This window comes from Amborella trichopoda, chromosome 2 (genome assembly GCF_054954075.1).
Source record: "Amborella trichopoda isolate Santa Cruz 75 chromosome 2, AtrichopodaSantaCruz75HAP2 v2.0, whole genome shotgun sequence".
Taxonomy (NCBI): domain Eukaryota; kingdom Viridiplantae; phylum Streptophyta; class Magnoliopsida; order Amborellales; family Amborellaceae; genus Amborella; species Amborella trichopoda.
The window spans coordinates 570,533-586,471 of record NC_142337.1 but is presented as its reverse complement, the minus strand read 5'-3'; the positions used below and the strand labels follow the sequence as shown (position 1 = coordinate 586,471).

The 15,939-nt window shown below is 35.2% G+C and overlaps 1 protein-coding gene across 14 annotated transcripts; it reads left to right on the top strand.

The window, feature by feature from the left end:
• The first annotated feature begins 380 nt into the window (after nt 1–380).
• Nucleotides 381–10,961, top strand: LOC18427310 (NagB/RpiA/CoA transferase-like superfamily protein). Of its 14 annotated transcripts, none has more exons than XM_088857004.1 (9): nt 381–635; nt 1,870–2,005; nt 2,676–2,798; nt 2,969–3,073; nt 7,675–7,770; nt 7,870–7,926; nt 9,284–9,401; nt 10,035–10,101; nt 10,675–10,961. In XM_088857004.1, the coding sequence occupies exons 5-9, from the start codon at nt 7,720–7,722 to the stop codon at nt 10,751–10,753; spliced, it is 372 nt and encodes a 123-aa protein (XP_088713130.1). In that variant the 5' UTR covers nt 381–635; nt 1,870–2,005; nt 2,676–2,798; nt 2,969–3,073; nt 7,675–7,719; the 3' UTR covers nt 10,754–10,961. The 14 variants fall into 14 exon arrangements, 12 of the variants coding, with proteins under 12 accessions (XP_088713130.1, XP_020518584.1, XP_020518583.1 ...); XR_016048546.1 differs by having other exon boundaries at nt 383–635; nt 1,873–2,005; nt 2,676–2,745; nt 7,870–8,017; XM_020662925.2 differs by having other exon boundaries at nt 383–635; nt 1,873–2,005; nt 2,676–2,745.
• The last annotated feature ends 4,978 nt before the right edge of the window (nt 10,962–15,939 follow it).

Here is a 15,939-nt window from a genome sequence, read left to right as displayed (position 1 = left end):
ACTTGTTAGAATGTCGAGAAAGGTAAAGGTACTTGTGTTTGATTCACCCTATAACTTTTGAACAGGAGACTCAATAACCCATTTTGAACCATTATGACGTTCTTAGTCTTCAACATGATGTAGTGCATAACAAGTCCAATGTACTCTACCTCTCCCACTACCAAAAAAATATGTCTTCCTAATATGGCCTTTACACAGTACATAGCATTGAAAGGAGGATAGGCGTTACTCCGATAATTTATTTTTTTGCAAAATAATGGTCAAGATGCATAGGCATCAAAAAAAAAATGAATTTCAACTTTTTGAAACAGTGCATCTTCTGAGGCATTTTTGGACCGCCAATTTTCATGCATATTTAAACGTTAAGCAAGTAGATATACGTGCGGTTGTTAACAGGAGTGCGTAGCGGATAAAACCTTGGACGTTAGAAGACCTTAAAGTGGATATAACGACCCGAAAAAATGGCGACTGCAATTCGATACCAGTCCCCCACCATTCAACCTCTTTCTCTTCAACGAATCAGAAGAGCGAGACATCATTTCCATATTAAAAGGACGGGACCAACGAGGAAAAGCATGGTTATTACTGCGAGGAACGCTGCTGATGATCTCCTATCACAAGCAGCTAAGTTCACAGTAAGAACCCAAAAAATTCACGAACGATTTGCAAAGATTTCAAAGATTTATTCATGGGAAAAGGAATTTTTTCGAGAATCTCAGAACCCATTTTTGTTTTTGCATGAACTGCGATGGGTTGTTTTTGAAAATGCAGTTTAATTTTATTTTTATCTAATTTATTTTAATTATTCTCTATTTTCTTGACGATGGAATCGATTAGAGTTTCATCTCTCATTTTGATGCATTCAAGTATTTAAAATTTCAGGAATTAGAAAGATTATATTTTCTATTGAAACTTAAGGCATTTATTTATTTTTTATTTTTTATTTTTTTCCCCCTGTATTTCTCCTTCAATCCATTGCAGTTTCATTGGATTGAGAAAAATTCATTTCCATTAATTTGGGAGCTGAATTCTGATATTTTGTGTTGATTTGCATTCACAAGAAGAGTTTTCTATTTCTTTTCAGTTTTTTTTTTTTTTTTTGTTATGTTTTTCTGACTATGATTAAATGAGATTATGCTACTAGGCCTATGGGTTTCATTGGTTTCTGTCATTGTTGTTTCTCTTTAAGTTTTCATAAAAATTAGGTTTTATTTTATAGGGATATTTAGCAAAATGTACCTAAGAGATGAATTTATGTAACATTTTATCCACTTCATTTAATTTAGATTATATAAAATCCCATCAAAATATGCTTGATCATGAGTTAAATAGTTGATAATGGGTAAAATGTTAAATATTTGATAATTTAGGTGTATTTTGATGAATTTCCCTTGTTATTTTTACATTTGGTTTTGTGTTTGATGATTGTAAAATAAATTACAGTAGAAATCTGGTATTATTTCAAATCACCATATTCCTTATCATCCATTGCTTCTGTTTTGTGTCTGATTAAAAAATGGTGAAAGGGATGGCTGGGATAAGTTGGTTATTACTATTATCCATGACGGATAAGTTGTTCATTACTATTATCCATCAAGAAATTCATAGGCATCTTGGATTTTGAAGCCGTTTGTAATATATCAATAAGTTATCGTATCACATGTTATATCTACAGTAATTTTTCAGTATTTGATTTAGAATTGTATAGAAGAAGATCCTCAATCAAACCCGTTCAATTCAATAGAAATGAACCATGTCTCATAACAGGCAAGATTACTCACTGGCATGCCAATTTTTCAAAACACATTTTAAAATATTGGGTCACTTTATTTCTTTTTATAGAAAAATATTAATTTTAACCATTGAAAGTAGCGTAGGTGGATAACTATATCAAAAGTGGCATGGTGGTTGGATTAGGATCTGGTCCGGCTTCCTTCATGGTTATAAAGTATCTGAGTCGACAACTTAAAGAAGGCCTACTGAAAGACATTGTAGGAATCCCAATGTGAGTCCATCCTACTTCACCCATACTCATATTTTAATATCTCACTATAACTCCATCTATAATCACTAACGAATTTAAGCATATGTTGGTTTGCATTTTTATGTGGTCTAAATTGATTTCTTGGTTCATTTGCTTAGGTCCACTGTTTGGCTATTTTTAATGTACATCCACAAATATTATTTTTGCGTACAAATTACTCATGCGTTTGGGGTCGGTCATTTTCAAGAATGAAGAATATGGAGTTGAGAAGCTGTGCAAAGAAAGAGAACCACTTTATATATAAATCGTTCAGTTTTGATTTGGAGTAAAACTGCTCACTTTCAAGAATATGAGAATGAGTTAAAGCTTATGCATTTTCATACTCTTTACTGATTGTGGTCTATGCATGGCAATATTCTTCAGTTTCAATATTTAAGGCCCATGCTTTTCTAATCCTCTTTTCCGAGCATAGTCTATTGAGCGGGAATAATTTTAGTGTCACCGTAAGCTATCCCAAGTTTTATAGTTTTCACAAGGCCTATCCATTTTCTTATCAAGCCTGCATAACCTTACAAAGCACAAGTGCATAAGCTGAAATGTTCATGCTTGTTGCTTATTTAGCTCATACTAGTAATATTACTAGACAGTCATCTTGCTCACATTACAATATCAATTTATCCTCTGTTTACAGGTCTGTATCTGCTGCAAGTGAGGCTGCAAAAGCCGGGATTCCATTGGATAATCACCTAGATACACCCAAAGTGTGCATAAAATATCTTATTTCTTCAAATCCATTGGTTGCATGTAGATAAGGGTTTGTGAATGTTATAACATTCGGATTGAATTTCTTGTTTTACATTCATCTTATTTGGTACATACTTGTTACTAAAAATTTTCTGCGAATATTATCTCCAAATTTAAATTGTAGAGATGCTCTCATTAGCTGGTATTGGAAGGCTAAACCTCAGTGCTTTTATATTGCAGACCGATGTTGCATTTAACGATGCAGATATAGTAGAGGAGGATACACTGGCTGCTATAATTGGTCGTCCCAAATTTCAAGGGTCTGAGTCTGTAATTCAAGCGAAGGTATTTCACCTTCTTATCCTATGTGGCCTCCATAGGCTTCTTGAGTTAATAAATGTGAGTTGTAAAGTAGTGCGATCATGTTCTAGAAATTTTGAGAAATTACAATCCAAACGTTTCACAATTGTAATGCAGTATGGTTTGTGATCTTGAAATTTCTATAACCAATTTGTGGTTTACAATGGATAGCGTTTTGCACAATTGAACTGAAAACAAAATATTCAATCCCAAACAGCTTAAAAAAACACAAAATATTCAATCCCAAATATGTGTCATTGCTTGGTCAGCCATATTTTGGCCTAGCATTCATACTGATATGCTTAATTATTGTGATAGCCGTAGTGTGCACTCTTGGCCACAATACAAAACTGTCACTTTTTGTAAATTGTCAAAACCATTCATCCTTATATAGTTATGTGAGAGAGAGAGAGAGAGAGAGAAAGAGAGGGAGAGAGAGATGAAAAGAAAAGAGGTAGAGGAAGAGTGATGTGAGTTCAATAGGTCTCCCAAACCTCTCAAATATCTTTTATATTAATAAATAAGAGAAATGAAAAATCTGCCCATGCAAACTGGAAATAGAACATATAGGTCCTAATAACTTAAATAAAAGAGAAATAATGATAAAAAAGAATTTTAATAGTCCCCCTCAAGCTGGAGCATAAATGTCACCCATGCCCAGCTTGGAACAATTTGTTTGGAGCAGGTCACAACCAAGGTCTTTGGTGAAGATGTCTGCCAACTGATGACAATCTACTTCAACATGTTAGTTATGTCATAAGCACTGGATTGCTGGCTGTGTAGGTTGCAGCTTTATTATTACAATACATCTTCAAAGGTTCAACAATAGTAAACTCAATCTCCTGTATTAGTGTCTTCAGCCACATCAATTCACATGGTCATTCTCTATATTCAACCTCTGCACTAGATCTATCGACAACATCTTGTTACTTCTCCATGTAACCAGATTTCAACCAATAAATATACAATAACCTTTGGTAGACCACCTTTCAGATGGAGAACCTACCCAATTAGTATCTAAGTAACTCTCACTGATCAAAATGATTATTTAACCTGTAAATCAGACATCTACTAGGAGGTCCCTTCAGATTCTCAAAATTGTCCAAACAGTATCCCAGTAAGGATTCTTTAGAGAGTGCATGAACTGACTCATTACACTTAGTGCAAAATCAATATCAGGCCTAGTGGGGGTTAGAGAAATCAACTTGCCTACCAGTCGTCTGTACCTTACATGGATCCTCAAACAACTCACCCTTATCAGCCAATAATTTTGTATTTGAATCCATAGGAGTATCAACTGGTTTAGCTCCTAACATTTCAGTCTCTATCAACAAATTAATCACATTCTTTCTTTACGACAAGTTAATGCCGTGCTTTGATTTGGTTACTTCAATTCCTAAAAAATACATTAGCTAACCCAAATCTTCTATCTGGACATATTGTTTTAGGTGCCTTTTCAAATAACTGTTTCCTTCTTGATCATTACTTGTAATGACAATATCATTGACATATACAACTAAGACAATTATCTTGAAGTTCGGTTTCCAAATAAACATTGAAGGCGTGTTCGAATTCTGGAAGATGTGGTTTTGGAAACCGCATCTTCCAGGGAAGTGGCTACCTTCCATGGTCCCCCATAGAACTGGCGGTATCCACTTTTTGGTCTTAAGTATAAGGCAAGTGGATACCGCAATATCCCCTTTATTGTAAACTTCCTTGTTATAAAACAAGGACAGAATTGGAAACCGTGTCTTCCACAAATCAAACACGCCTTGAATGATATGCATGGATGCATCGAAATTCAAAACAATTTCACTAAATTTGTCAAACAATGCATGTAGGGACTACTTTAGATTGTAAATGGCTTTCTTTTTTTATAATGTTAACTGTAATTGTGAATGGCTTTCTTCAACTTATATACCTTATCTGACTCCCTTTGAGAAGCAAACCCAGGTAGTTGCTCTATATACACTACTCTTGTAAATCACTATGGAGGAAGGCATTCTTCACATCAAGCTACTATATCTGCCAGCCCTTGTCTACTACTATAGATATACCCACTTGAACTGAATAAAGTTTAGCAACATATGCAAAAGTTTCAAACTAATCAATGACAAAGTTTTGGGTGTATCGTCTCACAACCAACCTGGCTTTTAATCTCGATGGTGTCATCAAGCTGATATTTTACTACATAAACCTAGCTACACTCAAAAGATTCTTTTTCTAACCTGTAACTCCGTGAACTCCCTTGTATCATTTAAGTTGAGTGCATCAATTTCCTCTTCTATTGCCTTCTTCCATCCACTATGAGAAAGTGCTTCTTAATAAGACTTGGGGAAATAAAACTTGGATAGATTGAAGACAAATTTGGAAAGGTAACAAAATAAGAAAGGGGATGTTGAGTACAATGCTTTATTCCTTTACAAATGGTAAGTACATTATCATCACTGGACACAGAATGTCAGTTAGAAGCAGGAAGTAGATTTATAGGCGAAGATGATGATTGAGTGGTCGGCTGGGTCAGTGAAGGATGTTCATCTTGCACTTTCTTTCTTGTGTAGACCTTTATGGACTACTCTTAAGGGACATGGATGTGTAGAAGTAACATGTTAGCGGGTTTAGGTAATTGAGATGAAGAAGAATTATCAACAGGAATAGGAAGAATACTATAGAAGATGGGGACTGTGAGACTTCTTATGGAGCAGGATAAAAGAAATTTGCATCCTCTTTTGAAAAAATGAGGACTATTTGAAAAAAGGTAATATCAACACAAGCAAATTTCTTTCGCAAACCAAGATGGCAAGATAATAGCAAGATAACCTTTCTGAGGGTATGAATAGTGAAGAAAAATACACTTGACAACTTGAGGTCAAAACTAAAGGGCCAAAAGATTTAATTAAATAACATGAGGTCAACAAGGCATCTCCCCAGTAAACTTTTGGAACATGCATACTAATTAACAGAGTTCAGGTTACTTCAAGAAAATGTTGATTTTTGCTTTCAGCATCTCCATTTTGTTGAGTATGCGCGCAAGAAGTTTGATATAAAATTATATTTTGAGCAAAATAATTTTGAAATTCTCTAGAAAGATATTCTTTAGCATTAATAGAATGTCAAATGCACACATTCTTATTCTATTGAGTTTGGATATCCTAGTGAAACAATGAAAAAAGGGAAAAATTTTCAGATCTTTCTTTTGTTAATTATAACCATAATAATCATCCATGGAATCTACAAATTATCCATGACCAAACAAACTTTGTACTCTATCAGGGCCTCATATATCAGAATGAACAATTGTACATGGAACAGGTCTCCATTTATCAATTCTAGGAAGAAATGGCACCCTATGATGCTTGCCTAGTTGGCAAGCCTCGCACTCTAATGTAGATACTGACAGTAAAGAAGGGACTAAAACCTTCAAGTTATTGACAGAAGGATGGCCTAGTCGACAATTCCATAAGAAGGGGGAGAGAGCTTAATAAATGGCAGCACCGATCAGATTATGATCCAAATAGTATAGACCACCTGACTCATACCCGCCACCAATCATCCTCCCTGCCCTTAGATCCTGAATGATACAAAAGAGTAAAAAGTTACGGAGCACTGAAGAGATTTAGTTGATTTTCTCACAAACAACAAGCTGAAAGGAAACTTTGGAACATATAGCACAGAGGACAGAGAAAGGGAGGAAGTAGGAATAACTGTACCCCTTCCAGCCACACTAAACAATAATCCATCAACCAAAATACCAGAGGGATTAAGAATACACTTATCTAGAAATACGAAAATAGAGGGACTCACTAGTCATGTGCCTAGAAACTCCCGAGGGAATAACCCAAGTTGGCAAGGGTGGTAGTGGAAGTGGAAGGATGGACAGTAGGCTGCTGTACTTGTCTAACAAGGTCATTTATATTCTGCTCTTGAAAGCACAATAGAGTCACCAACAGAATTTGACTCCACTTGATGATCATTAGGTTCATTCAGATAAACATCATTGCCCTTAAATGTGTTAGTAACCTAATTTGCCCAACCGGGCTTACCAATCCTATCCCAACACTCATCAACTATCTGATAAGTTCAAGCTTAAGATTTATGATTCTTAGGAGGGAAGCTGTCCTATTTTGGCCATGCCTTTGGGTACATAGGTGATGAATGATCATGGTAATATCTGGTTATAATTTCATTTTTTTGTTGAAATAGGCAATAAGGTCAATTGTAGCATAGAAGCTTTTGTTTGCATGGTTTGAAGGTTGCAACAATTAAGAATTAATGTTCTGAAGTTTCCATGTAAAGTGTTAGCTTGTCTTTTGAGTATGACTTTATTGTTTCTATTATATTATCTTTATTACTTGGTACAGTATTGTTTGATAGCACTTTGGTTTCAAACAAGCTGCTAGCAAATCCTCAGTCGTCTGCTGTTAACAATGGATGGCTGAGGAGTTGCTAGCCAACTGTTTGAAACCCAATCACTAGACCAGTAAGCAAACCCTTACTATTTTAGTAATCAGTCAGATTTTTGACAACATATCCTGATTCTGCATGGTTTGACATAATGATGCATTAATTCGGTCTTTCTTTTACAGTCTATTTTGAAGGCTACAAGTAGTCTTGTATTCATCATTACACAAATGCAGTACACAAGAGACATTGATGGTTCAATTCCAGTTGTAATCCGTTCTGTAAGTCGAAATGGCATGACAACATTAGTGTGTTCTAGAAATGAAGATGGATTCTGGATTACTTTATTAATAAGTTTCATCTCTCTGTTTTCTTTTCAGGAGAGATGGATGGAAACTGCAGAAGAAATTGACGACCTATTCTTAGGAGATGCAGAGGTTTGCCACCATATCCTCACATCAATATCCTGATTTCCCAATGCATTGGAGATGCATATACTTCAAAGACGATCATATCTCACTTGTTATGGTAATATCTGACTAGAATTGATGCATTCTATACATAATTCAGTTCTACAGGTCTACATTTGGAATTATTCAAAATGAAAAATGGGCACCTTCATCTCCTAAATTTTGTGGAAAGTAAGCATAGAAGGCATCTGAAAGACATTTCCTGTATCAACAGTCTTGTTCAGATCAAGAAGCTTCAAATTAGCATTTCAAGAGGCCAAAGTTCTAATTACACTAGGTTACTGCAGCACTGGATGCTTCCTAGGAAACACCACCTATATCAAGATATTTGGGGGTGTATTGATTGGTTATGACTTTGGTTTATTGGAATAGGAAAGAAGGAAAGTTATTATTCTAAAGATTTTGTGAGAGACTATAGCTTTAAGGAAGGATGAAGAATAGGTGCAATGAATCTCAAAATCACTTGATAATGTGGTTGTGAAGTGAAGCTGGTGCGGGAGGCTCAAGGTGGGAGAAACTTGATGGTTGCGTTCTGTGTTATGGAAAGAGGGAGTGGTAAGTATGGAAGTCTATAATTAATTAGGTCGAAAGGCTTCGCCCCTATTGGTAGGTAGACATGGTTAGGAGAAGTAAATATTTGCCCCTGTAGAGAGGTATGAATAAGCCCATCAAATAGAGAAGGTGTATATCATTATGCCACCCCACCTAGAGTGAGGATTCAAGTTACCACCTGTGAGTTGTTTTTTGCTTCGCTCACCTCTTTCTTTTGAGCTTCAAAAACAAATTTCTTTCTTAAGGGTAGCATATTGTTTATTTACAGACTGTAAAAGCTCATTGTGTGCCTTAAGCTGTCCCCAGAACTAGCATGCATATCTTTTGCTGCCTATCTATTGAGTCCTGATTTCTAGTCGGGGAACGTTAGAGTGTGGTGTGACAGTTAGGACTTCAGACTTGTTCTTTAGGTCTGCAATATCAGTTTCTAGTGTTCCAAATATGGTGTCAGCATGGTGTTAATAATTTAGAAATCTGCTCAATAGTCTTGAAGGTCATAGGCTGTCAATGATCAAGATGCAGCTCGTTGTTGGATTTGTGGCACATGGTTAATCTGTATGCAGCTTTTATGTCTGCCTCATTAAATTTCAAGCATATTGAAATCCGTTGTTCTGTTAGAAACAGTGATATGCATCGGCCAAATATACTATAAGTTGTGCTTACTCTTCTTTTTCTTTCCTATTTTTTTTGGTTTTGTGTGTGTGTGTATTGTCTACTGTGATCAATGTTTGGATTATCAGTCCTTATTTACTCATAATAACATCCATTGTAGGTTTGGAGGAGATCTGCTATCGGGAATGCAGGTCCAACAGGAGGTGATTTTCCAATAATCACAACAGAAGGATACAACATTCTTGATCTAATATTCACGTCTCCTATTTCTAACCTATGTAAGCTTGTTCTCCTGTCTTATTGACTAGAAACGTAAAATTTTAAATCAGTCCTTTTAATGTTTAAGGAACCATGTAAGGGAAATTACAAGAAAGCCTGCATAAACCATGAAGGTGCTCCAGACAATTGGAATCTATAGCCAGTAACTGGTGCAGTCATTTTTCTTTGTGACCATTTTACCCCAGGTGCAGTATATGGAAACACCCAGCAAGTGAAAGTATCTTAGTGAAATGCATCAGATAAAAATCGTGTGCTGTATAAATACTATCGCTTGTTCTATAGTACAAATGCAGGATCAGAGCTAAAATAGTCATTTGAATAGGAATGTCTAATTGAAAGTTCCATTGTTTTGAGATTTTCAATATTTTGGAGCACCGGCATGATTTACGTGGCAATTCGAGACTTTGTTCGATCTCTTATTTCTAATTTGTGTTTTCATCAGCAAGGGTTTTTACCCCCGTTCTTTTGATGTAATATGCTGGTTTTTAAGTCCCATTCTTGCTCATGCTACATCGAGGAAATTAAATTTGAATTTTACAAGCTCAGTATTTATGGGTAAAAATCAATTTTGTTTGAAGAAGAATCTCTGATAACTTGTCAATGCACTTATTCTCACCCTGGTTTATTTACAGCTCAAGTGGCACAAAGCCTTGAGGCAGTTGATGGTGTTGTGGAACATGGAGTGATTTGTGGCATTCCGTTTGTGCCCTTAACTTTATTTAATCTCTTAAAACTTGTCATTATTTTTTAGAGTGGATAATGGAAATTTCAATGGAAGGCGATATAAGGGTTGAGAATTTTTCGGATGGGTCCAGATTCTCCCAGATCCAAATCCGGATCTAAAAACTATACATGGAATCTGGATTTAGATCTGGATCCGATAAGATCCAGAATGTTTGGATCAAGATCCGTATCAGAACTATTCATGGGATCCGGATCTGGATCTAAAAATTATTCATGGGATCCACAATCCGGATTGGAAAAATATACATGGGATCCGGATTTGCTCTTCTAAAAGTTTAAAAAATTATAAATATATATAAATTAATAAATATAATGATATAGTATCTAAAAAATGGATCATGTATTGGGATCTGAATCTAAATTTTAGATTCGGTTCTGAATTTCAGATCCAAATCTTTGTTCCATACCCAGAATAGGATCTAAAATTCATGATTCGGATTTCGATCGAGTAAATTCTCAGCCCTAGATGGTAGCTTTTATTCATGATAATGTCCTTTGTGTTTTTAATTATTTGAAAATTTTCTACAGGTGCACAGCAGTTATTGCTTCAGAGGATGGGGTGCACACAGTGGATAACCTATCCGAGAGTGCACTGAGAGGATCATGAATTTTCATGGACTCTAAATGCAAATAATATCAAGGATGACATAACTTCTAATATATATCATTTTCTATCAATACCTAACATAACGAATTTCATCTTTCCTTTTAAGGTTTTTCTTATAGAAAACATGCGGCATTATTTCCTTGCATACCCAACTTAATTTATGAGTTTTATAAATGAAAAGTTCGTAATGCTGTGAGTGTCATATATAATTATCATATCTTTTCTCACTACTTTTATTTATTTATTTTTTTGTGGGTTTTTTTTTTTTCTTTTTAAAGCCGGTTACTTAAACCAAATTGCACCTCCTAATCAATGCTGTATAAGAGCGTGATATAGGTCCGTAAGCTTGATTTAGTTCTACTTAGGCCCCATCTGAGTGGCCCAGTAAGTATTGTCAAGCGAATGAAGTCATTTGTTAATGGAGGGACGTTAGTTTTAAATTTTATTTTTATTTAGGGGCTAGTTTTTTCGTCAGACTGTTCAGGGAGCACACCCACTCTACCACCTCACAAAAGTAGTGTGGCGACGGGTTGCATCTGGCTGGACACCCGAAAAGATAACATGGGACCTAGACCCAACCGGACCCGACGTTCCTAGATTTGGACCTGAAAAAGACCCCATCTAAAAATAAAATAAAAATATTTAAATGTTATTTTCAATATATACACGTATTATTTAAATATTATGATTAAAAATATATAATATATTTATTTAAACATTATGTATTAAATATTATTTATATAATAACACTAGTCGTGTCGGGTCCACATGGACACGGACACAGACCTGGACCCGAACCCGACCTGCTGGGTCCAATTCTTGGACCCATACCCGGGCCTAGGTTAGGTCCGGTCATTTTTTTTTTTTTTAAATCCTTTCTGATTAATCGTCAATCTTATTGCTTTTCTGACTAAACCCCTTGCTAATTCACTGGTTCATCTAATCCTTGTAATGTTTTTTGATGGGTACGAACTTCTAAGCCGGTAGCAAACCTATTGTAGCGGGAAACGGAAATATGACGTGAGACCCGGACTCAAACCCGAACGGACCCATACTCAGATCCGAACACTGTTTGGGTCCAAGATTTGGACCTAGACCCGACACGGGTACAATTTTTGTACCCGTACCTGGACTTAGGTCGGGTCTACCCGTCGCGTCTTGGGTCAGTTCCGGGTGCATAGCCACCCCTACCTTTATTAAGTGTTTGAAAACTTTGCTTAAGTGATAAGCATTCTTGTTAGTTTATAAAAAGGATACTTTAACCATTTTAAAGTAAATCTTAAGTGCATGTAGTATTTTGGACGGGTCCTCGCCCAGTGGAACTTCCATGAATTACTCAGACTCAACAGGGTTTTGAGTTTGAGTGGGAACCAGCCAAAGACCGTTTCTTATATTTTATCATTACAACTTGTACATACTCGACCGAGTTTATACAGACAACTTGGACTTGGGACCCAGCCGGGTCGTGGGTCCGAGTCTTGTTTCTGAACATTCACAACGAGAGGAAATATAACTTTATTAAAAAAATCACCATTTTAACTACAATTGTTGCATTTAATATCTGGTATTGTAAACTATAAGATGATTTGCCTGTCTCACACAGCAAAGTCACATTAATTCTAAAGCCAATAGATGTGAAATCAAGGAGCTCAAAACGTTAGAAAATCAAAGAAAAGTTTTTGGGATTTTAAGCTCAGATACCCCTGCTTAGTCCGAATTCACAACCATGTGTTAAGGATGGTTACAATCCTCTTGTTCCATAGCAAATGATCTTATTGTACATTTTACCTTTTAATGTGCAACCATTGTATCAGGGTTGGGGTTTGAGGGTCTCAATTAAGCTAAGGTACCATGACCTCTCCTAAACACCCATGATAATCCCTCCAGGGCTGTTCATAGCCCAACCCAATCCAGTCAGGCCGAATTGAATATGAAGGGGGGTCCCTCAAATTGGCCCTTCAAATAGGCTTGGCCAAGGCCCTAGGTTGCTGTGCTAGGCCTCACCCAAGTCTAACCTAGTCCGTGCCCTATCAGAGGACAAGCCAATACAAACTTGGCGCATTGCCTTAATTATTTTCCGAGTCCAAATTGATACATAGGTGTTTCACCTAGTCCGGGCCCTATAAGAGGACAAGCCAATACAAACTTGACCCATTGCCACCCCTTAATTATTTTTACTATCCAAATTGATATATAGGGCTTCACCTAGTCCAGCCCTATCAGACGACAAGCCAATACGAACTCGACCCATTGCCACCCCTATATTCTTTTCGCGATCCAAATTGATATATAGGGGCTTCACCTAATCCAGCCCTATCAGATGACAAGCCAATACGAACTCGACCCATTGCAACCCCTATATTATTTTTGGAATCCAAATTGATATATAGGGGCTTTAGTCTTTTATTTTTTCTTTTGTCCCCACTGATCGATAAGGTGCCACAAGTGGATTTTCTAGGTCAAAAAAGTGGAATGGATGCCTTTGCTCTTGCTTTATTAAAGGCATTTGGCCTCAGTAGATGGTAATGTAATCAAGGAATCATCATCTAGTGGCCTTCCTATCGCAGGGGTGCTCACAATATGAGACATGAACTTGTGATTGAGGAATTCTAACATCTAAATTTTAAGCAATGTCATCGCATACTAGAGGGGTATTGCCACTGTAAGTAAAGCCTATGTTGCACTAGTGTTATTAATAAAATGGCAGAAACTTTTGACTACTTTAGCTCCTATTGATGCATTTAGTTTTGGTTGAGGTTTTTATTAGGTTATCCACCTTCTACTATACAAGTAAATTTTGCTGGCAAATGTAGTCCTGGTGTTGGAATCTTATGGTGGCTTGAACATCTATATTCAACTTTAATTATAAAATTTAAAATTCTAAAAATAGTGCAGATCAAGCTGACCGATAAATATTTGTAAATTTTAAAAATATAATGTATAGATAACTTATTACAAGATGTATTATTTTTAAGATTTATGATTATTTTTCTCTTTATATTTATACATTTCGAGGTGGAGATAATCAATTGAGAGGTTTTCTAACTTTGGAATGCTCTTTTATACTAGATTTTCAAGGTGCACCTAACTTCCATAATATAACATTGCAACCTCATATAAACATTTTCCTTTAATTTTGGGATTGTAAATTATAAGACATTTTACCTCTTTCATAATAAGGCCACATTAATGTTATAATATATACTATTTTTAGTCATTTTTAGGGCAAAATGGATGGAGTATATATTTTAAAAATATATACTATTTTTAGAGGGTGAAATCCTCTTTTTTTTTTTTTTACAACCAAAATGTTCACGTTGAGATGATAGATATAACGGTTTTTGAATATTTGAATCATAATTTTGGATGAGGTATGATGTGAGGCTTTATTTACTTTGGTAAAGGAGGAGAGCCCACTTGACCAAAAACTGAGTGTATCACAATCCATTGGGAAAAGCGTGCCAATCAAGGGCCTCAATAGTATAGTTTTCCTTTATTTTCCAACCAACACCATACTCTCTCTTCCAAACATGTTTGCATTTACTTATGCGGATAGCAAACAAGCATGTATGTTTAATTAAAGGAAAACAAAAAGCTTATACTTTAATTTTAAGAAAAATATCTTCATATTTCTTATTTTTAGGTTTCATTTCTTGATAAACTCAAGGTTTCAAAATATATCTTTTAACCCACTTGCCACTTTAAATTTATTTTTTAACTTTAACATATGTGAAAAATATATGTTCTTTCTAAACCCAATCATTTCTCTCTCTTCACTTATATATCCCAAAACTTCTCTCTTTTTCTCTCTTTCTATGCTTCTCACTCTCTCTCTCCTACTGTGTTTCTTCAAACACCTCTCTTTCTCTCATCTCAGTAACCTCTCACCTCCATGAAATCCTTTTCTCTCTGGAAGTTTAGGATGATGAGTTTTAAAAAAGACATGTCTTTTTATATTTGTTTGGCCTAAAAAAAACATGTTTAAATTAACTCAAGAGGTTAGAAGAAATAAAATCTATAATTTTTATGCTCCAAGATATCTTTTAAAACCTTAGGTCTATTGTGAAATGAAACTTAAAAATACGAGGTATTTATTAGAGAGAGTATATTCCATCACATTATGTAGGCTCCTCTATTTCTATCTAGGCTTGCATATGTAGAACTGCGGGCCTATTAATAAATCTATTTTTGAGATAGAGTTTTGAACCTTTAAGGATTTTTGGACTTTTAAGGACATGCAATCTCCAATATGGAGATCATGAATATGAAAAATTACATAAATTTTAAAAACTAGCAATAATAATTCTACTAAAAAAACATTTAGACCATTGTTTTTTAGATGGAACACCTAATTGCATCCATCTTTAAGATGGATGCTTTACCCTTTTTGGACCGCATATGTAGTCATGCGATCCAGCCTCCATGTAACAATTTTCCTCCTATCTATTCATCGATATAGTGGGGCCATGGCAGTCATATTTCTCAGCTTTTCCCCCAAAAAGGATTCATGCACTGCTGTTTCATGGACAACTTTGAAAAAAAAAAAAAGAGAAACAAAAGAGGCTACGACTTTACAAAGATGCATTTCAAATATCGCCGATATATTTATTTTTAATATTGGAAACTATGTTAATGATTATTTCGGATATGAATAATATATATATATATATATATATATATATAGAGCCGAGGCTTTAAACACTCAAATCACGAAAATTTCACTAGAAGATGTTGTTTCGATGCCCAAATATCATCAAATTGATCATCTCGACATCAAGATGATGGACATGAGAAAAAAATGGATTTCAAGTTTCGGAAATATTGTATTTTGTAACTCATTTTTGGACCGTCAATTTTCAAGATTTTCAAGTTTTCACAGATCTGTCGATCTACACTAGTTTTTAATATTTAAAATTCATAAATAAACATGAAAATATATTTTAATGCTATCACAAAAATTTCCAGTATTGAAACCACATTTTTCAACACTATTTGAAGGTAGGCTCTAATTTGATTGTTTAGAGCTTAGGCTCTATGCAAACCACACCATATATATATATATACATATATATATATAGAGAGAAAAGTTTACATAGAGCTAAGGCTCTAAACAATTAGAGCCTACCTCAAAAATTTAACTAGAAGAGGTTGTTTCGATGCTCAAATATCCTCAAATTGATCATCTC